The 23,568-nt window shown below is 39.1% G+C and overlaps 1 protein-coding gene across 5 annotated transcripts in view; it reads right to left on the bottom strand.

Moving 5' to 3' along the window:
• phf14 (PHD finger protein 14) overlaps positions 1 to 23,568 on the bottom strand; it is a 70,104-nt gene that overhangs the window by 25,940 nt on the left and 20,596 nt on the right. For 3 of the 5 annotated variants that reach the window (XM_017041273.2, XM_025065090.1, XM_017041274.2), the window contains exons 13-17: positions 23,284 to 23,390; positions 22,262 to 22,393; positions 20,868 to 21,030; positions 14,637 to 14,699; positions 13,873 to 13,994 (exon numbers count right to left, since the gene is read on the bottom strand). In XM_017041273.2, coding sequence (XP_016896762.2) covers positions 13,873 to 13,994; positions 14,637 to 14,699; positions 20,868 to 21,030; positions 22,262 to 22,393; positions 23,284 to 23,390 — 587 coding nt within the window. Of the gene's footprint in view, positions 1 to 8,205; positions 9,976 to 13,872; positions 13,995 to 14,636; positions 14,700 to 20,867; positions 21,031 to 22,261; positions 22,394 to 23,283; positions 23,391 to 23,568 lie in introns of those variants that run through there. The other 2 variants (XM_008332113.3, XM_017041275.2) reach the window with 2 other exon arrangements.

Below are 23,568 nucleotides of genomic sequence, written 5' to 3'. Positions count from 1 at the left end.
TAAACTGTGTACTGTAGTATAAAATATATCAGTTAAAATAAAAGGGTATCAGTTGAAGTACGGGGTTTTCTGTCGTTTTATGAATTCGTGTCATAGTCCTGTAATAATCAATAGTAATTTAACATTTTCAAATGACCTTGATATGTTTCTAATATATTAAGCCATTTAAACATATTTGAGCAAGAAATATAGATTTGTTTTCAGTTATATTTGCGTCTCTCTCTCCTGTGCACAGAGCGGTCCCAGCGGCTCCCTGTGATACGAGTTGAATAGAGTGGTTTGAGGCTGACCTTCAGCACTGTCATCGCTCTTATCAGATTTGCACGAGGAATGTGAATCTCCTTTATTGATTGGGACATAACTAGGCTCTAATTGTAGAGCGTGTACGTTCGCTAGGCTAGGGCAGCCTAATGAAGGGCGGTCAGCCTGGTAAATGATAAAAAAAAGGAGAGAAAAAAAAAATCCCTGTGCAGCAATTTCACCTTCTCCTTGTTCCATCAAATCACACTTTTACTGCTTTTTAATGTGATAGATAGATAGATAGATAGATAGATGGATGGATGGATGGATGGATGGATGGATAGATAAATAGATAGATAGATAGATAGATAGACAGATAGATAGATAGATAGATAGATAGATAGGGATGGATGGATGGATGGATGATGGATGGATGGATGGATGGATGGATGGATAGATAAATAGATAGATAGATAGATAGATAGATTAGATAAAAGTAGAATATACATACTAAAACTTGATTGTCACTCAAAATGTTAACATACAGACAACAAAAAGCAGGCATCTAACCTGAACCACTGTGCAGAGTGCTGACACCCAGGTCAATGAGTTTGTACATTAGTTTATGTGGTCAGTTTCTAATGCCGACGGGACGTCCAAATGCAATTAGACACAGATGTTAATTGAGTCCAGATGTGTCAGATTGAAGTGCAGATTGCAAAAGATGACATTCTCAGGGGACCTATATGCTCTAAATGGGTCTAGAGCGGGGGTCATGAGCCAGGACATGAAACGTCTCCCCGGGCAATTAATAATAACAGGTCTGAGGAACAGGAGATCGTTGTTAGTGCTGGCCTGAGTATATGTCAGTGGAAAAACTGCTGCAAGAAGGAATCAGCAGCCGTGACTTTCATAGGAGTATTTGAGGAGTAGGAACTCGAGAGATGCTCTGATTGTCATGCTTGGGGGAGGGACAGTGTTTGCTTACACCTGCCAAGATTTTGTAAACCTTTGATGATCCTAGCTGTCTGCCAATGGTCGCTGTAGCTAGCTAACTTAATTTAGAGCTAGGGGGTAAAACGACTCCAGCTAAAAAAGAGGTTCCCAAAGTGGGGGGGGTGCGCTACCTAAGGAGGACCACAGTGCCATTGCAGGGGCAGGGGGCGTAGCATATTGATTCCAGCTCCCCAGAAATACACCATTAATCCCTGCCCCTATCGGAAATATATTCATAATATAAAATAATAATAATTAAGATGACAACATTTTATATTATTATATACCACATATCTTAGTACCAGTGGTGGCAGGCTGGATTAGAAAGCCTAGCAGGCCGTATCTGGCCCGCGGGCGGTAGTTTGCCCATGTCTGGTCTAGTGAGGTAAAAAAAAAAACAACCATGACATTAGCAGTAAAATGCTACTTATCCACATATATACAAATAGATGTTGGGCCTTGTAATGTGCAAGTACAACCATCGTGAATGTTTGCACTCTAAGTAAGGTCAATGAAAGACACACCGAGGTTGGATCTGAACTCGTGTCATCGGAATCCGCGCGTCTGACAGTGCCCTAGTCACCCGTGTCCACCGTGCAGCCTCTATCAGTTCCTAACACTGCCCCTACACACCCAGCCCCTGCAAGGTCCTTGATGTTATCAACGCAATTTGGCTCTGCTTTAATCATTGAGAAAATTGAGCAACCCTCCTCCCACACCACATCTTGTACTTTTGAAGCTGACAAATCCAATCCCTCATAAGAGAGGTTATTGATTGATGTAATCTTATTGGAAGTGAGGTGGTGGAAAGGACAAGATTGATCGCTTTTGTCTGCTACACATGTTGCTCCCGGTTTCGCCGATCGTGCCTACTTTCATCAGGTGTTTAATTTCTGTGTGAAGACTGCGGACACCCCACATTTGTGTCTGGGATTCACAAAGACAGTGGTGACTTGTGAGGAATGTCCTAAAACCTTCCGATCATTCACACAGCGGCGGGCCGTTTTTCACTGATTTATAAGGACTTTCAAATTGAATCTCACTCAAGGAGACAAAAATGAGTCTATATTGTATAAGAACGATGATACAATAGAGGATTATGTCTAGGTGCGACGTCTTTCGACTAGTCACAATTTATAGAGAGTTAAAGGTAGTGTAAAAAGTAAAAGTTCCTTGGAAACTTTTGTTTCTTTTTCTTTCTTTCTTTTTTATTATCCTGTAGCAGTGAGTGGTTGTGAGTTAAGGCTAAAGTTACTGAAATGTACCAGTTTTTAAAAATTTAGTCAGCAAAACTGGACCTTTACACAGCAAGCAAGAATTGTTGCTTAGCATACTTTCTGAACTATAAGTCGCTCTCGAGTATAAAAAAAAATGCATAATGAAGAAAAAAGACATAATGAAGAAGATATATATATATATATATATATATATACATAAAAGTCGCTCAGTGTATAAGATGTACCAGTGCCCTCTAGAGGCTGTCAGTGTGAAATTAACGAACATGTACAGTACTTTTTCAATGCTACAGGAGTAGCAGACTTTCAGTGCTACAGGAGTAGCAGACACTTGTAAACAAGGCTAGAGTGCCCTCTAGCGGCTGTCAGTGTAAAAACAACAAACGTGAAATTATATATTGGAATATATAGGTCGCACCTGAGTATAAGTCGCAAACCCAGCCACAGGATGATCATGAGATGTGGTGCTTTATGAAGCGGTCAGGAGTGGCAGAGAAGTGTTTGAGGGTGGTGAAGGACAGTGGAAAGATCTGCAGTTTAAGTGACAAATAGGTCACTTTGGTGAGAGACAGGTGGACAGATGACGTGGACCATGTTTGCAGATGACATTGTATTTGTTGAGAATAGAGAGTAGGCAGAAGAAAGCCTGGTGTGATGAGTTGCTACGGAGCGAAGAGGAATGAAGGTCAGCAGAAGCAGGACAGAACACGTGTATGCAAATGATAGTAAGGCGAGTGGAACGACAAAGTTGCAAGGAGTAGAGGTAGTAAAGATGGATGAGTTTAAATACCCGTGGTCAACCATCCAGATTAATGGACAGTGCACAAAAAGAGGTGAAGGGAAGGCAGTTTGGAATGGATGGAGACTAGTGTCAGAGGTGATTTGTGACAGGAGAATAGTTGAGCAAAGTTGAAAGGGAAGATTTGTAAGACTGTAGTGAGACCTGCTATGATGTATGGTTTAGTGACAGTGGCTCTGTCCAATAGACAAAAGTCAGAGCTGGAGGTAAAAGAAACAAAAAAAAAAATTTCAATTTGTAGACAATAATGCAGTGGTGTGTATATAGAGATGATGGTATAAATTGATGGTATAAAAATACAGTGGGGCTTCGAGATATGAGTTTTCCAAGTTACGAGTAAGCGACTTTTGCCAGATTTTCCTCGTGCTATGAGGGAACATCGAGTTATGAGCGCTCCATTTCTCAACTCGACTCTGTCGTGCTCACTGACCTTCGCTTGGTTAATCATCCATTTTTATAACAATAATATAAAATTTCTTCTTAATTATTATTATTTTATATTATCAATTAATAATTAATTAAATAGATTTCATTAGAATACATTTGGCAGACGCTTATCCAAAGCGAAACAATTTGGGTCAGTCAATCAACAATCAAGCTACGGTAAACATACAAGATACAAAAATACATAAATAAAAATAAATAATTGATAAGATGATAAGAAGAATAGTATGTCATAAAAATATGTCATAGGAATATGTCATAAGTAAGTCATAAGGATAGCAGGCTATAGAGAAAGAAGAAGTGCACGGAAATAAACAAATTCATTAAAAAATTAAAAAAAAAAAAAAGTCTACAGCTGACTGACACAGCTGTCACATTGACTGCAAGGGACATTAGACTGATTAATATCTCTGAGGACAACAGCTTCGCCAAAGAAACTACATATGTATTTCTTTGTCATTTTTCCACAATAATAATTCCATCAATTGGATTACTGACCTTCCGTTCCGGCAAAACACAGAAAGGAAAATGAGCGTGCCAATTTATCTTGATTAATCGCGATTAATCCACAGCCACCCTGTGATTAATCACGACGAAATAGTCCAGACTGCTAGCGGTTCGTGTTTATTTGTTTCCATAATAACTGATCAAATCGATACAGCCACAGTGCACCGCTCCCTCCTGCCAAGTGTTCTGCATTAAGTTATTAAAGGTGGTTTTGTAGTAACAAACACTTCTTTTGTCTCTGGCAACCTCGGTGGCTGAGAACTATTATCCGAAACGAGGCAGTAAATTTATCACAAGTGACCAATGCAATTACCTTGGGATCGGTCATGTGACAGTAATCAATATTACACAAAGCACTTGCCCATTGACTCTCGTCCATGACAGAGTGCGCCGGTGTCTTTCCATAGAAAGGAGTGGATTATTGGACTTTGTGAGGCCACTGGTTTTTGATTTACCGTTGGGTCGTTGCGGCATTATCAGAGACCCATTGTTTTACAAGATGGGAAGTAATGCACTGCCTGCTGAAGCAGCACCTATGGAGAAAGCCAAGTCAGAGTAACGGCTCATATTAGATCATTTGGACACAACTTATTCACAGCTGAAAAGGGAAGAGAAGAAGCGGGGAGGATTATGTATCATTTTCACTTAGTTTGTGTGAGTTGTCTGAGTTCCTCATGACTTCCAGCAGGGGGACTCAGTGACCCAGCAACTACCACATCAGCGAGTGCACAGATCTCAATTCTGTCTTCTTCCCGAGGATGAACTTAAACCTGAAACCTCAATTCAAACTCGGTCTGCTATGCAGCACCCCCTAACTGAGATATTCCACAAGAAATGTCCGCGGGACATTTTAAGAACTTCAACGTCAAGAACCGGATAATTAAGATACAGAAGACCACAGTGGTTTGTGACTCTCTCTTTCTGTGTATTGACTTCACGAAACAGCTGAAGTGAGGGGATATAGGAGCTTGTACCCGGGGCTTGTAACAGTAAGCAGGCCGACAATGGTGTATCCGTGGGATAAAAAGGGAGGAAGCAGGGGAGTAATAGATTTCAGCTGCTTGGCCTCACTGCCCACACAGTACCAGTGTTTTCTATTGTAATAGAGGGGAAAAAGAGAGAAGTCAGCGAAAACAAAATGCCGCCATTAAATCATCTCCCTGGATCTAGTGTCAGAGCAGTAATGGGAAATGCACCCATCATCGGAAAGGTTACTGCCTTACAGAACCTCCCAGCTAGCCTTTTTTTCTCTCTCTCTCTCTTTATCCTATGTTCCCCTTCTTCTGCACTCCACAGCCTCGGATTCATTCCCGATCCAGGAGTCGGCCTTAGCTGAGCTAATCTCTGGTTTTCCTGCTTCTTCTTCACCCCTTACCCCACCCCCCTCCCCCCCTCCAGAGAGCCAGGGGTAATGGATGAGGGATGGGGGCAGCCACAGTTTGTCACGGTTAGCTGGTTACATTGTATGAAGATGCTACTCAACGATGATGCTGTAAAGCAAAATGTGCAGTTGTGAATAGAACAAAGACCAACCGGATGCTAAAAGTATTTGTAATTTTTTTACAATACTTTTTTTTTTCTCCCACTTTGTGAGGGAAAAAAAATACTAATTTTTGATTGGAACTTTAGCCAAAAATTCTGACAATGTCAAAGGTTCGACATACATTTTCTAATCCAAAATTGGCAAATGAGAAAAGAGCTGATGTGTTTTAGATATAAACGTTTTAAAACGTATGTTTGCCCTGTCTAGAAACAATATATTTAGTTAAATAACTTAACTTGTTTTGTTTTTTCTCGATTGATCCCGATTAATCAGAGATTAAGGGAATTATTAGTAACAATAAGGTGAGCTCTCGTTGTACGTAGTTCATGTCCTGTAGTCAGTCACAATTATTAAAATGCAACCAATGTTCTAATGAGAATGCTGTATCTGCGATGTACACTAAAAGTGCATATAAATATTACTGGAAGTTGTACATGTAGTGCATGTGACAGCCTGGAGTCTTCCAAAACAGATGCAACATGGTTTATATATTCATACACACATACATATATAAATATATGTATATATCTTTATATATGTTTACATATATACATGCAGTATATATATAAATATATGTATATATAGTTTATATATGTGTGTATATATATTTATATATGTATACATATATATTTACATATATGTATTGGGTATTACACTGGATGAGTTTGCCTGCACTGTCATCGACTTATGCAAACACAAAGAAGGGTGATATATTTTTAAGGACTTGCTTTAAGTTCTCACCTTTATCTTACTGTTCCATTTCAGTCTCCACTTCTAATTTTAAACGCGTTTCCATTCTGACAAGAACCAAGCGATTGAAGTGTTCTCTAAGCAGAATGAGAAGCAGCATTTGCCAACAAGAAGGGCCGCCTCCCAGGTGATAAATCAGACATGACAGAGGGCATTACATGCACAAACGGCCCGCCACCACTGCACCTTTACAACGATTAATTGGCTGGCTGACACTCATTTATCACTGCGGCAATAGGGTGAAAAAGTCAAGAGTTTATTAAAGCTCTGCTTAATTTCCAAGAGCTTCAAGCCGAAGACTTGAGACATTTTCAAATACACTAAGGCAGCAACATTCATACTCTTACTTCATACGGTATTAAAGTAACAGCAAAAACTACAATCCCTGTCTGTAAACAAATGTTTGGCAATTCCAACAAACAAACAAACAAACAAACAAACAAACAAAAAGTAGTCGCGCGAGACTACACCACAAATCAAGTTTACATGTGATTTCAATACCCAAAAGAAAACCTCTTCAGCTTTTACATTTTCAAAGTCTACACGGAGTTGCATGCATTTCAGTATTTTTAATACTTAAAAAAAAACACTTTGTCAGCCTGTTATGCATGTCTGATTCAGAACACAGTACTTCTGAATATAAGTAAAAGAACAGAATATAAATATATACTAAAAAACGCCTACATCCATTTCATATTATCGATGATATATTTCGTATTATCTGTTTCTACAGCCTTTTCTCTAATAGAGGTCTTTGATCGCAACTGCCCAACACATCTGAATGTGTGATTCAGACTGCATTTGTATCTGTATATGTGTACTGACGTACAGTATATTCTGGGATAGCGATACTAGCATTTAGCTGAGGACACACCTCTAGCTTTTCACTACATTTTTCCTATTCCACCAAGTCTGAACTGGTCTTTACTAGTTGGAAGCCGTTTGCATGGCTAGTTAGCATGGCTAGTCTGGACTTCAGTCGCAGACAATCAAACATGATTAAATTTTTTGGCCCTAATACTAGGATGGCGTAAAAGATTTAAAATTGAAACTAGTGCTGTCCAACTTCAGTCGCAGACAATCAAACATGATAACATTTTTTGGCCCTAACACTAGGATGGCGTAAAAGATTTAAAATCGAAACTAGTGCTGTCCGATATTTTCCAAATACTTAATTTCCGAATTCCGATATATGAAGCTGTTTACCCCCAAAACTGAGGTAAACGTCCCAAGACCCTAAAAACGATTCCAGCAGATTTGGCAAGACCCAGGCTTTGCGTAATCAAGTTTTAATCATCGGAGTAAAGATAACAATTCTTACCGGTATTACATAATTATGCTAACATCGGGCCAAGAATATCATTAGGCCAATATTATCGGCATCCCTAGTCAAAAATCAAACCTCATTTAAACCACAATGTCTGACTTTAATCTTGTAATTTTATTTATTTTTCTCAACATGCCCCGAGTACTGCGCTGTACTAATACTTTGTTGTAGGATGACACTGGGAAGCTCGAGATGTTTACCGACCCAACTGCAAACTTTTCTTGCAAACAGCCAATGAAACAGAGGAGGAAAACCGGAAATAGCGCCAGAAGATGACTGGAGTAGCGATGAAAAGTGCCAACAAAGCAATGATGGACAACAGAAATGTACGTGGCTGGAGCACAGGTGCCCATATGTTGGTTGCAAATTTTAGGTTAAGCGCAAATTTTGGGTTAAGCGCCTGTTCAGTCATCAGGCAAAAAATTTGCAGGACCGAGTCTGTTGGTTTGCAAGACTTTTCAAATCGGTGAAAAATGTTAATGTTTTGTAGTGCGCTATGATCGTCAAGGTCCGGATCGAAATAGTTTAAAAAGACCTTGAAAAATGTTTATTAAAAAAAAATTATTTATGCACAAAAGAAAACACAACAGAAAAGTGTTTAATAAATACTGTACACGTTATATATGACACTACTCGGCTACCTGACATTCAAAGTATAGGGGAACAAACCGTTTGTTTACGTTGTATTTTACTGATCACGGTTAGCAAGTATTGTATAGATGACCTGCTGTATTCAAAGTGACTGAGCACAAGTGGTAAGATAAAGGGGTCACGCATAACTGTGTCACCGAAGACAACAAAAAAAAAAAAAAATTTGAAAAATGTATTTGAATTACTTTTCCCAAAAGCATGCATATTGAACCCTAGCACAATGCGACACGTGTCGTGAACCGAGACAGAGCATGTAGCAGCTGTTTTGACAGCACCGACTTGGCAAACCAGGTTGCGAAGAAAAAGCTGGGCTTCTCTCTGAGGACGCGTCAACTTAACCTGTCACTTCAAGATACCGACAAAAAGAGACCAAAAAAAAAAAAACCCAGGGGCACATCAGACACTTGGACTTTCAAATTTCAGTGCTATTACCAGTAACTACACTAATCTCAAGGAATCACAGACACCTTTAGGCAGCAACGACTGCCGTAACTGATCTACTAGAAAAAAGTATGGACGTTCTATAAAAAAAGGGGACATTTCTTAAAACTGCTCCTTCACCTACCTATTAAAATACACCACAACACAAACATCTTAAAAAAAAAAAAAAAAACCACGGTTAATTGCAGTTAGAATTATTCACATTTTTCGAATCTTCAGATCCAATAGAACTGATTAGCATCGGTGAGAGGTTTGATCGGGAGGTGGAAGTGCAGAACAGTAGACTAGCAATGAGAGTATTCGTTTTTTTTTTTTTTTTTATCCATCCATAGAATTGGTACTGACAACTAGTATAGAGGAATCTGTTTACTGATAAGACAGCTCTCTTTAGAACGTATATGAATAGCTTGCTCCTGTATACCAAAATCAACCCTGACAAGTGAAGAAAAAGTTCACTGAGAAAGCGAAGCAGGTCAAACCGGAGCAGAGCCGGAGGCGTTTTTAGTGCATTTTGAATCTAGGCTTACTTTTAAAACAATACTTGTGTATGGTACAGACCAGAAAGGCGTTTAGGATTTGAATTTGTGCATTGAAATATTAACTTTAAGTAGAAATTTAGTCTACTCCAAATTGGAATCTTCTGAGAAACTAACCTCGTCTTTCCGTCGCCTATGATGAATTCATTTTATACCAATCTGGAAACCTTCTGGTCTGAAGACTTATGTAAATATCGCATCAAAAAAAAAAACCCCAAACATATTACGTTATGAGCAGACCGTTGCATAGATGCACCTGGACATATTTATATTGTTGTCATTTATGGTTTGGATCCCATAATTCGTGAAACCTCCCAGTCAATTTTTCAGTTGTCGGTCCACTGTGGATCAGCGTTGGTTGTGGTTGGGGCCGGTGTGGCGATCTCATTCTTCAGCCAGACCCGAGCACCAATCTTCACCAACGCCTCAATTTGCCTCTCTAAGCCAATGGTCATCTCCCCCGCGTTTTTACGGCCGGTGAGGTGGCTGCCCCCGGCTCTCACAACCTGTGCAATGCAAAGATAGAAAGAGTCAGGGCAGCACACCTCACACCCTGACACTGACAACCCTTACAACTTCATAAATGCCTCACAAGCACAACCGAAAACACGTGCACTGGTCCTTTTTTACTGATGCCCCCACATGATGTTCATTTTTTTTTTTTTTCTTCCCAACACTCCCCTTTTTCGTCAAACGGCCGTACTTCTTTAGACTGCAGTGTTAGTCCCTTTTTCGTCAAACGGCCGTACTTCTAAGGCACCGTTTAGACCGCAGTGTTAGCGGTACTCATCCGACATCACCGTGGTGGTCAGTTTGTTTTTTTAAATAATAGCTTAAAATAAATGTAGAAATAAACACAATTCAGAATACGATGAGCTCCCGTAACTACCAATCAGAGACCAGTTGATGGAAACCAATGTCACTGACAGAAGGTAAATGAAAAATGTAAGGGGTTCAAGCAAGTAGCATAGTAAAAAAAAAAAAAAAAAAATACTATAATAAAAAAAATTTAAAAAATGTACTGCAATATTTTACATTAGATCAGATGAAGATAGTTGGCTAAAGACATAAGACAGAAATGTGCAGGTAAGTGAGGAAAATGTGCTGATAAGACAGAAAGGTTATACGGAGAAGCATAGTAGTGAGGGAGGCACCGGAGAGATAATATATGGAGGAAAAGATAACATCAGATCTCTCTCTATTAAAAAAAAAAAAAAAAGTACAGAGCAACAGCACATAGAAAATGAGGGCGGCTATAAGGACGAAGGGTAGGGTTAAGAGGGAGAAAGGTGATTGGTCCGGATAACATATCTGTAGAGGTACGGAGACATTTAGGAGAGAGTGCGATGGATTTTTTTGACCAGGTTTTCTTAATAACACCGGAGCTTTAGCGGACGACTGATGAACGGAACAACAGAGTTTGTAAAAGCAATGGTGCGAGGTCGTCGTAACTTGACGGTTATACGGTCGATCTGCCATACAACGAAGATACGAGAAAGAGTTGACAAGGCAGGCTAAGGCAAGAGGTTTGGATCAGTGAGAAACGTCAGCGTAAAGGTCAGAAGGAGTTGCACTGTGTCTAGAGAAAGTACATAATGACCAGGAGATCGGGTGCTTTATGAAGAAGTAGAGAGTGGCAGAGAAGTAGTTGAGGGTGGGTCAGTAAGGACAGCAGTAAGATCTGCAGTTTAAGTGACAAATAGGTCTCTATGGGGATGGACAGGTGGACAGATGATGTCATCCCTAGTCGAAACTCATTTAAACCACAACGTATGACTTTAATCTTGTCATTTTATTTCTTTTTCTCAACATGCCCCGAGTACTGCGCTGTACTAATACTTTGTTGTAGGATGACACTGGGAAGCTCGAGATGTTTACCGACCCAACTGCAAACTTTTCTTGCAAACAGCCAATGAAACAGAGGAGGAAAACCGGAAATAGCGCCAGAAGATGACTGGAGTAGCGATGAAAAGTGCCAACAAAGCAATGATGGACAACAAAAATTTGAAGAAGTAGAGAGTGGCAGAGAAGTAGTTGAGGGTGGGTTAAGGACAGCAGTAAGATCTGCAGTTTAAGTGACAAATAGGTCTCTATGGGGATGGACAGGTGGACAGATGAGGTCAGGCAGGAGGCTCCGTGGATCATGTTCGCAGATGACGCTGCATTCTGTGGTGAACACAGGTGGAAGCAGGAGCAATTGAAAGGAGTATTGAAAGTCACACGATAAAGCTACAATAAGTAGAAGTAGTAGAGGTGGACGAGTTCAAATGAGTAGGGTCGACGGAGGGTGTAAAGGACAGCAGGAAAATCAAAAGGGAAAGGCTTATTAGATCGTACTGAGGTCCTGCTTTCGTGTATTGTTTAGAGGCCAAGACTTAGCCTTGAGAACAAAAGGCAAAGCGGAGAAGTGGCAGATGCTGATTGATCTGAATGGACAGGGTTAGAGAGAGAAGAAAAAAAAAAAAAAAAGGAGACGAGAGGGACAGCTGATATCAATCAGTGTGGAGCTCGTGCTGGAGAGGCAAAGTAAAGACGGTGGATACATCGGACGAAGAGTGTCGAAAATGGAGCTGACAGGCAAGAGGAGAGGAGGAAGACACCAGTGAAGATTTATGGATGCAGCGAAAGAGGACATGGAGATGCTTGGTTTAACAGTAGAAGAGGGAGGAGATGGGGAGAGATGGAGCGAGATAATCTGCTGTGGTGACTACTGAAGGGTGCAGCCAAAAGAAGAAAATATATAATTAAAATGTCTTGTATTAGAACGGAATGAATATTATTTTTTTACAGAAAAGTTCTACCAGTAGAGTTGAAATTGTTGAGACAAAATGGATTATAGCAGCTGGAGGTGATTAGTGAAGAGGTTCCCAAAGTGGGGGGCACGCCCCTCGACTGGTACAAGGGGGGGAGTATGGATGGAATGAATGAATGAAATGTTAGGCATTATATTGTCCAATGCTGTAAATGTTTAACAAGGGACCGTTATTTTTAATTCCCTTTTTTTTTCCCCTGTCGCCCCCTGTTCAATCTGCTCAGAGGAGCTTTAGCATCCCAGCGCAGTGCTAGCATAAAACGGATGAAGTTTAAAGTGTGTAAAAACAGTTACATTAGAAATGTGTGAAATAAACAAGTCTGAAAACAAAATAGGTGTGTGTGTGTCCTGGGTTTTTTTTTTGTTTTTTTTGGGGTGGTGGGCACAAAAAATTGGGGACGACCGAGTTGTTGTAACTTAGTTTTTTTTTTTTGGGTAATGTGTTGAATTATTATTACAACTACAACAACAATAATAATAATAGTATTACATGTATGTAATAATAATAATAATCATAATAATCAAATACATTATACAATAAAAGACCAAGTTGCACTTATCCAGTCTACAATATTATTATTATTATTATTATTATTATTATTATTATAACAATAATAATAAGAAGAATATTGTAGTGTTTACAATGCTCTGATAGCAACAAGCAAAGACGAAAAACATAATGCTTTTGAAAAAACAGAAAGCTAAAAAGAATAGTAAAATTCAAAAGAAAATATGGGAAAATGATGTGATGTGTTGTTGCTTTTGTGTTTAAAAGTGGACGGATACCACAATAAACAAACTGAATTGCGCTTCTCACACTCACTGTTAGTGGAGCAGAAACCCCGTCGTCCACGGACTCGGCAAAGAAATACTGCTTCGTTTTATTAGACATGAGGATTGGATTGATAATAATAAAAAAAAAGATGGTCGCCACGCAGCGATGTTTGTTTCTGACGTCCGTCTCCTGACTTAAATGCCGGTTTGTTTACTGCAACTTTTTCCACGATCGAAGTCACCGACCTGGTACAGTGGGCGGCCGTGAGTTTTCGCAACGTTCTGTGTCTCGAACAGTGTTGCATGCATTGCTGGCCTTAAGGATAAAGGTCGATTTAATTGTTCACAGTGCAAAAGTTTTAGAAAGTGAAGAAAAAGTGGACGGCCGAAAGAGCTGTAATTAAAAAAAAAAATGAACGGAAATAAGTTCTGCGTGAAGTAAGTTAAGAGATTAGCCTCGTCACATGTCAAAAGGCTGACATTCCTCTCATGGTAATCTGGATTTTTTTTTTTTCCACTCTTCTCTGAAGAACTTTAATATCAGTGAAGAATCCTGTTTATTAGAGTCCTGACACCTGAAATCTCACGGAAGGAGCAGAATAAACTGAGCTATTCATTATGCCTTAATGAACTGTGCAAATGTATGTGGCAGCTCAATATAGAGGGGCTACAGAGGAGATACCCTTAGCCCCCCACTCTGCACAGAGCAGGCGGACAGAGACTAATGAAGACTGAACTTTAATCATCAGGAGGATATGGCTGTCTGCGGACAGACGCGCGCGCACACACACGCGGACACGGACACACACAAACTTACCTGACTAGGTTTTCATTGTCTCCTGGCCCTTTGCACGTCGTGCACTCGGTCCTGGTGTCTTCAGCTTTGGGTTTTTTCTGCATCGCAGATTGCCGTTGGCGGCGTTCTCGTGGCAGCGGTTCCTATGGAAACACAGATGAGAAGATTGGAAAAACGTTCATAACATGAGGAGGAATGCAATGCTGGACTAAAAATGAAATGTAACGACACCAGAAGAAAACTAAAGTGAACATCAAAAGGATTCTGCAGAAAAAATTCGAACATTTTTGCTTGGAAAGTAGATATGTCCGATATTAACTTTTTGCTAATATCCGATACGCCGATATTGTCCAAACACTTAATTTCCGATTCCGACATCAACCAATACTGATATATGCAGCTGTTTCTCCCCAAAACGTCTCAGTACCCCACAAGAGATTCCAAGCATTGCGTTATCGGGTTTTCATCAACATCGGAGGTAACAGCCGATAACGATTCTTACAGATATTACATAATTATGCTGGCCGATAGTATCGGACATCCCTGTTGGAAAGTTGTTCTAATTTTCTTTGTCAGCTCCGACTTTTTGGGTGAAAAGACAACTCAAATTAAAATAGCGCTACATTTAAAAGGTTTATGTGAAGAACTACTTACGATAATAAAAATCTACCAGCTAGCCTTTTTTAAACAAAAGAACACTGTCACGTAATTGTTTCCATGGCATGTTTGTATTTCAACAATTAACCGGTATATGTGAAATCAAGGAGCAGCTCAAAGGAACAAACCTCGATTTTTTCTTCTTTCTCGTCACATGTGAGGATCCTCTTTCTCTTCTGTCCTCTGGTTCTCTGCAAAAAAAAGAAAGAAAACCTTACATCAAGTGAACGTTAGAATAATGCACTAGCTTTATTCCATCACTTTCATCTTTGTCTCGTTCACGCAGCTAGCTGAAAACGCCAGACTAAGTCCTTTTGGGCTGGTAAAAAACAAACTCTGAACTAGGGATGGCTCGATTCAACTTTTGCATGTACGATACTGCATTTTGGAGTATCTGCCGATACCGATATCAACCCGATACGGCACGTCACACAAAGTTACCGTACATACTCGCGTATAAGCCAAATTTAAAACACCGAAAAAATATCAAAAAGATCAAATCAGGGGGTGGGTTTATATGCGCGTAAATACCTGGAACAGCATTTTCCATGGATCGCATCATTACAGATAATAAACACCAAGTTGAACGTATGGTCAAAAATATTATTGCACTTATAAATAAATTCAATTAAATTAATAATTATTTTAACTGTACCACTGATACACAGTATTGCAAAAAATCACAGCAAATGTCTATTCTGAATTTTGCAAAAAAAAAAAAACACATTGGCGAAATGGTCGCAATTTTAACGTAAACAGTGTTTACCAAGACAATTTTCTTTGTTGATGCACACAGCAGGAGTAAAAAAATTTAATACATATTTAAAACATTTCTGCCCCTTTTCACTAGTTGAAAATAAAGGTTGATATAAAATCTAGGTACAATTTTTCTTTTCATTAGACATAGATCATAAGAATCCTTCCCTGAATTAATTCACAGTAAAGCAGTCAGATTCAACAGCGCTGAAAGTAAAACAATAGTTAAGCTGCGTGTGCTAAAAGCACACATTTAATCAGATTCTTTCTCACATATCTGTCCGGAACAAAGTTGCCACCTACGGTGCAGCTCTGAGATGAAAAGGACAAAAAATAAAATGTCTCTGTACTGGAAAAGCTGCTTTAAAGGGCAAAGAAATATGATGGCGTATTTAAACAGACTGTAAAAACAATTCAATCTGTTGCTGTTGGCTTACCATCTCTAACCAGATGGAGCACTTATCAATAAGATTGCTAATTGCAAACATGCTGCCAGTTGGCTCCCGCTCTTTCCTGGCACTGGTGTACATGAAGCACCAAACAAAGGCTCCATATATATATATATATAAATATAATAATAATGCCTGTTCAAAGTGGCATCAGATGAGTTACAAACCTTATAAGGTTAAAAGAAAAAAAATCCAATTGAGATGCTAGTCTAGCCGAAAGACACAGAGCTACGGTTAATCTCAGGCACCGCTAAGGAGGGGAAAAATGAAAACCGCAGGCGAGGAAAAAAAAAAAAAAAAAAAAAAGTTTTAATTAAGTACATCGCCGCATCTTTAGCATGCATGAATCATTTGACACAGGATTAGACAAATTAACAGAGCTTCGAAAGTGGTAGTAAAAAGATGTAATGAGTTAATTCTGCTAATTTCCTCATGATTGATAGCGTATGTTGATATGGCAGATTTTTTAAAAAAAAACGAACACTACGGTTACAGTAGAAAACGTTGTCTGGTTTGGTCGCAGTGACAAAAGTGATAATAAGCAGGCACTCAAAATGATGTAGTGAAATGTCAGTTAATCAATGGCCAAGTGATAAATGAACGATAAGCGGACATTAAGGCATCAGCAGACATCTGTTTATGAAAATCTAATTTTCATAATTGTTTTACGACCTTTCTGGTTCAGGCAGTCAATTATTTATGTCGCGTATATTTATATATTGATCGGTTGATATGTGAACGCTTGGAAAGTCAAGTCCTACTTATAATGTAGGGATTCAGAAAATACTAAGAGAAGAACACATTCACCAGATGTTACGCATTTACTAAGAGAAGAACACATTCACCAGATTTTACTAACGCAAATCACATTCTGCGTACTTACTACATACTTACATACTTCAAAAAAGTCTTTAAACGATAAAAACCTAATGTAGCTTTGCTTACGATACAGGGGCAACAATTCAATATATTGCGATATATTGCGATATATATTGCGATATATATATATATATTGCGATATATATTGCTGCGATATATATTGCGATATATATATATTGTGATACATAAAACTGTCAGCATAGTAAACACACAATGCTGTTACATGCCTCAGGTTACTCAAATTTGGAACAGAGGGATCTAGATTTTTGATCAAAAAATCAAATATCATGAAAACGACATGGATATTTGCATGTGCTGCAGAATATTGATACGATATCGTGAAACAAAAATATCGCAATAATTTAGTTTATTGATATTTTCCTACACCTCTAATATACCTATATCTGTATAGGTACTTAGTCATCCAGGTCATCTTATCCAAAAACAGTTACATCTTGGATGAGAGGTCTTCAAGACGACAAAGCTACTCCATCCAGATGACCTTGATGCAACTATTTTTGAACCCCTAATATATACTTAGAAACATGTATATGTAAACACATATCCCATATTTGCTATATAAATATATATACTATAGATTCTTGATGTATATGTCATGCTATTATTTGAAGAAAAAAAAAACAAAATCATGCAAATGTTGCCCCTTTGGAACTACATAGAGAAATATAGGCACAAAGATGTACTTTGTATGTATTGCTCCCTGACACACAGTGAGCAACATCAGAGGCCAGCGGGAGTCTGATTAGCCAGACCTGGATAAAGTCAAACAAATGCTTTCGAGAAGTGCCAGTTCTGTGGAGCCCTGGAAAAAGCATAAAGCATTAAAAACCAGGGATCTTCTGGCACGGCTTGCTGTTGCTCGCCTTGCATTTGAAGATAAATAGTGCACTAAAGTGCCTCACCTGACTGGCTGAGGCTACATTAAAAACATTAAAAAAAAGCTCCCTAATCCCTTTTAAGTCCCAGCACCTATATTTTAAAACATGCATTGAAACAATGTTTACACAGACTCCAACGCTTTGTTATGTTACACTCTATGGAGGGGTACGCTGTAGAGAAACATATCTGAGATACTTATCCGCATCTTTGGTAAATTTCTAACGTGCGTTTGTAATTGAGAATGGAGTAGATTTAACAGTGCTGGCTCTGCTGAGACCAGCCGGGGGTTTTTAACAGCATGAGTATGCTTTCTGTCCCAGATGACGGGAAGCAGGTGACGCAGAAAAGCGAAGCTGGAATGACAGGCAATACAAAACAAGCCCTCTTCCTCTTCTCACTACCAATCTTTCAGATATCAATCTGAGAGGCTTCTTGAAGGGGCTGAGAGGAAGCCTGGTGTTACTTAATCAGATGACTGTTGGTAAAGGCAAGTCGTAGGCAGTGGGGGTAGGAGGAGAGAGGTTGTGGTGTTTTTTTTTTCTTCTTCTTTTTCTTTACAGTGTCAGCTGTCGCAAAATGCTATTACCGTATTTTTCCGGAGTATAAGTTGCACTTTTTTTCATCCTTCGGCTGGGTTTGCGACTTATTCTGAAGCGCGACTTATATATTAAAATATTTAATTTCACATCTCTGTTATTTTCACGCTGACAGCCGCTAGAGGGCACTCTAGGCTTGTGTACCAGTATCTGCTACTCCTGTACCACCGAAAATTTACGGGTTCTTTTTTTTTCACACTGCCAGCCGCTAGAGGGCACTGGTGCGACTTTTACTTCCTGCGACTTATAGACGGGAAAATACGGTAGTTGTTTTATTAATAAAAGTAAAAGTCAAAAGCAAAAGATTTAAGGTACATGTTCAAAGTAGGAGCCTGGGTATTTTTTTTTAAATTTGTAAGTTAAAGATTGTGAAAATACTGAGTATCTCCATTACTGTCATCAATCCGATACCTCCCCTCCCAGCGTGGCACGGGCTGCCATTGCTGAGGCAACCGCATGTTGCGAAAACCTAAGTTGTGGGCCTAAGTTTCGGATCGAACGGGTTACAGTTATTTTTTTCCCAATGTGAAATCCTGAAAATTTGACAGGTGTTCCATCGATACTGGTCCTGAGTATCCGATCAATCCATCACAACTTCAAACCCTTTCAGAGACATTGTCCAGAATTTTACAAAGAAAGTATTCTCTGATTCAAACATTTTTTTGGTGCAGTGTTCAATGTTTAGATTTGAATGGAAGATATGGGAATAATCCGCTTTTGAGAATCGTAGCGATTTCTGCTAGCTGCTTGAACAAACTAGGGACAAATCGTAGAAAAGCTACGTCAAGCGCCAGTCTCTCTACACAAGCTGAGGTGACAGGGGCCACATCGGCATGCCAGACGTTGCTGTAGCCAGCCTCGTTGATCCTTGTGCACATTTTAATTTCTTTCTTTGTGCTACTGGACAATGTGAGAAACATTAATGTGCTTTGAAGATTTTCCTTCGGGTTGACAAAACTGGATAACATACTGTGCTCAGAAGCGTTTCTTTGTCACAGCGTTACTTGACTGTAAAGGTCTCCTCTGTAGGACATTACTGTGATTTAAAGGTTTGTCTTCGGATGACGGGTGTGTATCCAGTGCATGGCGGGTGCAGGGTGCTTAAGAGTGAATTCTTACATTCGTCTTTTATACCACCGTCACTAAAATCCGAGCCATTATAGCGCGATAAAACGAAGGCCATTAAAAACACTAACATACAGTGATCAAACGTGGGCAGACAGACAGAGCGCTCAGTCTAAGGTTTATTACGGTAAGTTACATTTTCTAATTTTGCCATACAGATTCAACATACCTAGCCACACTACTAGTCTATTATATTCACTGCTGCTGTTAAATAATAACCTCACAAAGTGCCAAGCACCGGCCGCGGAGCAATTTCTAAGAGCACTGCCTTCAAACCCCATGTCGGAAACGCGGTGCGTTATTGTGAGATGTGTAAAAGAAATGAGATCATTACGGAACAGTGTCAGAATAAATGGGCCATCGTAGTCATTTGTAATTAATGAGAAATTAATGGGAAACACTGTGTAGTCCTTCTGATTTAATACATCCAGAGCTGCAGGTGTGTGACCATGTGTGATTCCTCGTTCCCTGAGCTGCTCCTTCTGCACCGACACATTAAGGCAAGTGTAAGCAGCGTGTTTGGTTTTTTCGGTTTTAACTTTTAAAAATGTCCACAAAATTCTGAATGAAATATCAAATCTGTTTTAGTACACAAATACGTAATAACGTCAGTAGGTTGGAGGTGTAGCAAGTGTTGCGCATTTCCCTCATTTCCCACTCGATGCTGTCTCTTCGGTAGAACTGACCTGCTGGTTTCCTTTTTTTTTTTTCCCCGTAAATTATTTTTCATACTTGATCTGCGCCGCGCCATACGCGTTGCTTTCAACGTTAATCATATCGTATACATAATGATACGGATCCTGGATGGTCAGGAGCAGATAGCTGGAGCGTTCATGCGAACTGAGATAAATATTGCCAGGACAGCGTATGTAACTGTTTATTCAATAACTTTCAAACCAGCATTAAGACCATTGCAACTTCCCTAAAAAATAGGTAGCAATGTCCGATATTAACTTTTTGCCGATATCCGATATGCCGATATTGGCCAAACGCTTAATTTCTGATATCAATCCTGATTCCCTGATTATCAATGAAGATTAACAAAATAAACTTCAATGCTGCCATCTAGTGACTAGAGGCTTATTTAGCGCTCATAATGTCCTGTGTTCATGTGTTATGAAAGAGTTAACAGTTAGGGGTATGAGGAAGAGGGAATGCGGAGAATGTTGGAGGAGGAAAAGATGTTTTTGGAGAAGCTGGGTTGAGAGCAATAAATGAATTTAGAACGAGTTACTGCACTTGTGTTTCAATAAAGGTTCTTCAGAGAACTGAGGCATCTGATTGGTCTGTTGCCGGGGTATTGCACTATTTCTAGTGCAGGCAATTACTTCGCGAATGCACTATTTCTAGTGCAGGCAATTACTTTGCGAATCCCAGGCATCGCGTTATCGGATTTTCATTATCGGAGGGAAAAATGCTAACATTTCCTCCAGATATTACAAAATGTGCTAATATCAGACCGATAATATCGGTCGATAGAGATCATCAGCGCAGAAAACACGCGAGAACGCAGAAAAATCTATCCGCCATTTTTAAAGATAACAATGTGTTATACTGCAGTTTGAGGGGCTCTGAGTCAACGTTTGAGTCGCTGGTGTACACGAGGAAATTAGTTTCTGCTCGTTAATTTGACATTTTCACTTCTCATACACACCGTGCCTCTCACTTGGTGTTTCTTCGGCTCCGGCGACATTTCCTGCGGTATGAATTTGATTGGACCTTTGATCTGCCTCCTGGACCTTTTGGTACCATCAGGTAGCGTTTCCATGGCAATATCAGCCTCATCACTGCTGGCCTGGTCACACTCGGAGCACTGCCTAAGGACAAGGAAGAAAGCTGCTCTTAAGGAACTGAATTGATTTTATCATCACAGGCTTAATCATTTAAAGCTGCTTTCAGTGGAATCCCTGAGGTAAAATCTTAGTTAACCACCTCTTTATCCTGACTGCTTTCTAATGTTAGGGACTGTGGCAAAGTTAAGGAAAACATGCAATCTGCAATCTAAATCAAATCAATGACAACAACCCAAAAAAAATATCAGCTGATTCAGCCGGTAATGTGATTGATGAGTTTCAAGGTAAAGAAGAACGGAGAGTTAGAAATAATTCTACCACCACTGCAACCTTTGATACACGTGGTTGTGACCAGTGCCGACCTCCAGGTCATTTTGTACCGGGCCGCAGTGGGAGACAGTTTTATTAATTTACTTCATTAAAAAAAATCCAGTTATATCCCTTTAATTTCTTCATTATAGATAATGATAATAGATGATGTTCAGGCCATTCAGAATCCGATACTAACAGAATAAATTTGAAAAAAAAAAAAATTTTTTCTCCCTCTCCCTGTACTTCTACTTCGAAATGGCTGCTCTTCCTTAAAAAAAAATACTACACAGTACAAATCATTGACACACATATATTTCACATACATTAATATCAAGTAAAAAGATAGAGTAAGGTTTAGTCAGGTAGAAATTTAAACCCGTATTGACCCTAAGAATTTAACTAAGTGCAAGTAAAGTGATTTAAAAAAAAAAAAAAAATCCCTGCATTGGCTGAAAAAAATGCATTTTAAAAAATTCAAGTTCTTCCATCAGCACGAACCATCACATATTTAAGGTAATGCAAATTGTGTTTGAGCACCCAGTTTGCCAAAGCAAAAACAAATATTTACCGCTTATTATCTTCTCGGTCGGAAATAAAGAACTGTAACCCCTGTTTAAGGACAAAGCCGGTAAAATGTAAGATTGGTGAATGAGTGCAATTGTACGTTTTATTTATTTTTCTAGAAGCACATTTTAAGCTAGGTTTGAAGTAGAACTTGCAGAGTCCTAAGGCTTTGGCCTAATTATATACAGAATGTGATGACCGGGAGTGTCTTGCTAACATTTGCACAGCAAGCTAACAATCGTCTTGTTTGGTATGACTTTACTTGTTGATAGAGTTACTTTTTTTGGATCTCAATTATTTTATTACAGGAATTATTTTAGACATTATTTTTAGGTATACGTTTTATAATTGTCAAATATGGAGCTTCTGCTACACTCACCAGTAGCTGTTCTTGGTCTTCTTGGGCATGCGTGTCAGTGGGGGCTCCAGGCAGCCTAGGTGGTAGTAGAGCTTACAGGTGTCACACAGCACCAACAGATGTTGGTCCTGGTTTCTCTTACAGATGCCACAACTGCAGAAACACATTACGTCAAATTGCAGCTTGCTCATAACCACATTGAACTATTCTGGACAGACAACAAATGTTGACCTATCAGTAGGAGATGTATGAAATTGTCAGATCACCTCTTTTTTTTAATTGCACTTACTGTATTTTCCCGGCCTATAAGTCAGACTTTTTTTTCATCATTTGGCTGGGCTTGCGACTTATACTGATTTTCATCAATTGGCTGGGTTTGCGACTTACACTGATGTGCGACTTGAATATTAAAATATATAATTTTACGTTATTTTCACACTGACAGCCACTAGAGGGCACTCTAGGCTTAAGTACCAGTATCTGCTACTCCTGTACCACTGAAAATTTACATGTTCGTTATTTTCACACTGACAGCTGCTAGAGGGCAGCGGTGCGACTTATACTCCTGTGCGACTTTTATTCCGAAAAAATATGGTACACTCGGTGTTGAATTATTTTATGTAAAACTGCAGAATAAATGTGAGGCACAACTCACTGGCAAAACAGCAAACCAGTCAAGTAAATAATGAAACTGAGAAAAGTAATAAAAAAAATAAAAAAAATCTACCTTAAGTTAATTATTGTATATTTATTATTACATTTATTTTACTTAACTAGATTAGAAGCTTATGCAATGAGAAATAGTATTCTAATCTACTGTAAGAAATTAAGTCTGTGAATGACAGCTGGTCATAAGGTGTGGAGTAATGCATGTACCTTCAGTCACAGGTATATAACAACGATTCAATACCAAGTGAAAACATTAAGAACAAATTCCTAGAGGCACATTCGATATCTTTTTAGATTTTAGATTATTCAGCTGTGGCTAGAATCCTGCCAAAAATCCTAATTTCCTAGCATCTTTCCAGAAACTTTATATTGACCTGTACAGGATGGCTGGCAGACTGGAAGACTTCCCCTGGGTTCCTCCTTCTTTCTTGCTTGGCTTCCTCTCTTTTGGAGCTTTAAGAACAGCTGGAGTGTTGAGTTTCTATGAATAAGGTGAAAAGAACAAAAGCGAACGTTTTCGTAAAACATTTTTAGATATAACATCGACTCTCTTCACAGCAAACACAGCACTGATATCACAGACAGCATTAAAAAAAAAATCTGAAATCACTCATTTCAAAGAAAGATGCTATTGTGATAAGTGAAACATTATTTTAAGA

The sequence above is a fragment of the Cynoglossus semilaevis genome, chromosome 18 (genome assembly GCF_000523025.1).
Source record: "Cynoglossus semilaevis isolate Cse_v1.0 chromosome 18, Cse_v1.0, whole genome shotgun sequence".
NCBI lineage: Eukaryota > Metazoa > Chordata > Actinopteri > Pleuronectiformes > Cynoglossidae > Cynoglossus > Cynoglossus semilaevis.
The sequence above is the reverse complement of the archived record's forward strand: the minus strand, read 5'-3'. Positions and strand labels throughout refer to the sequence as shown.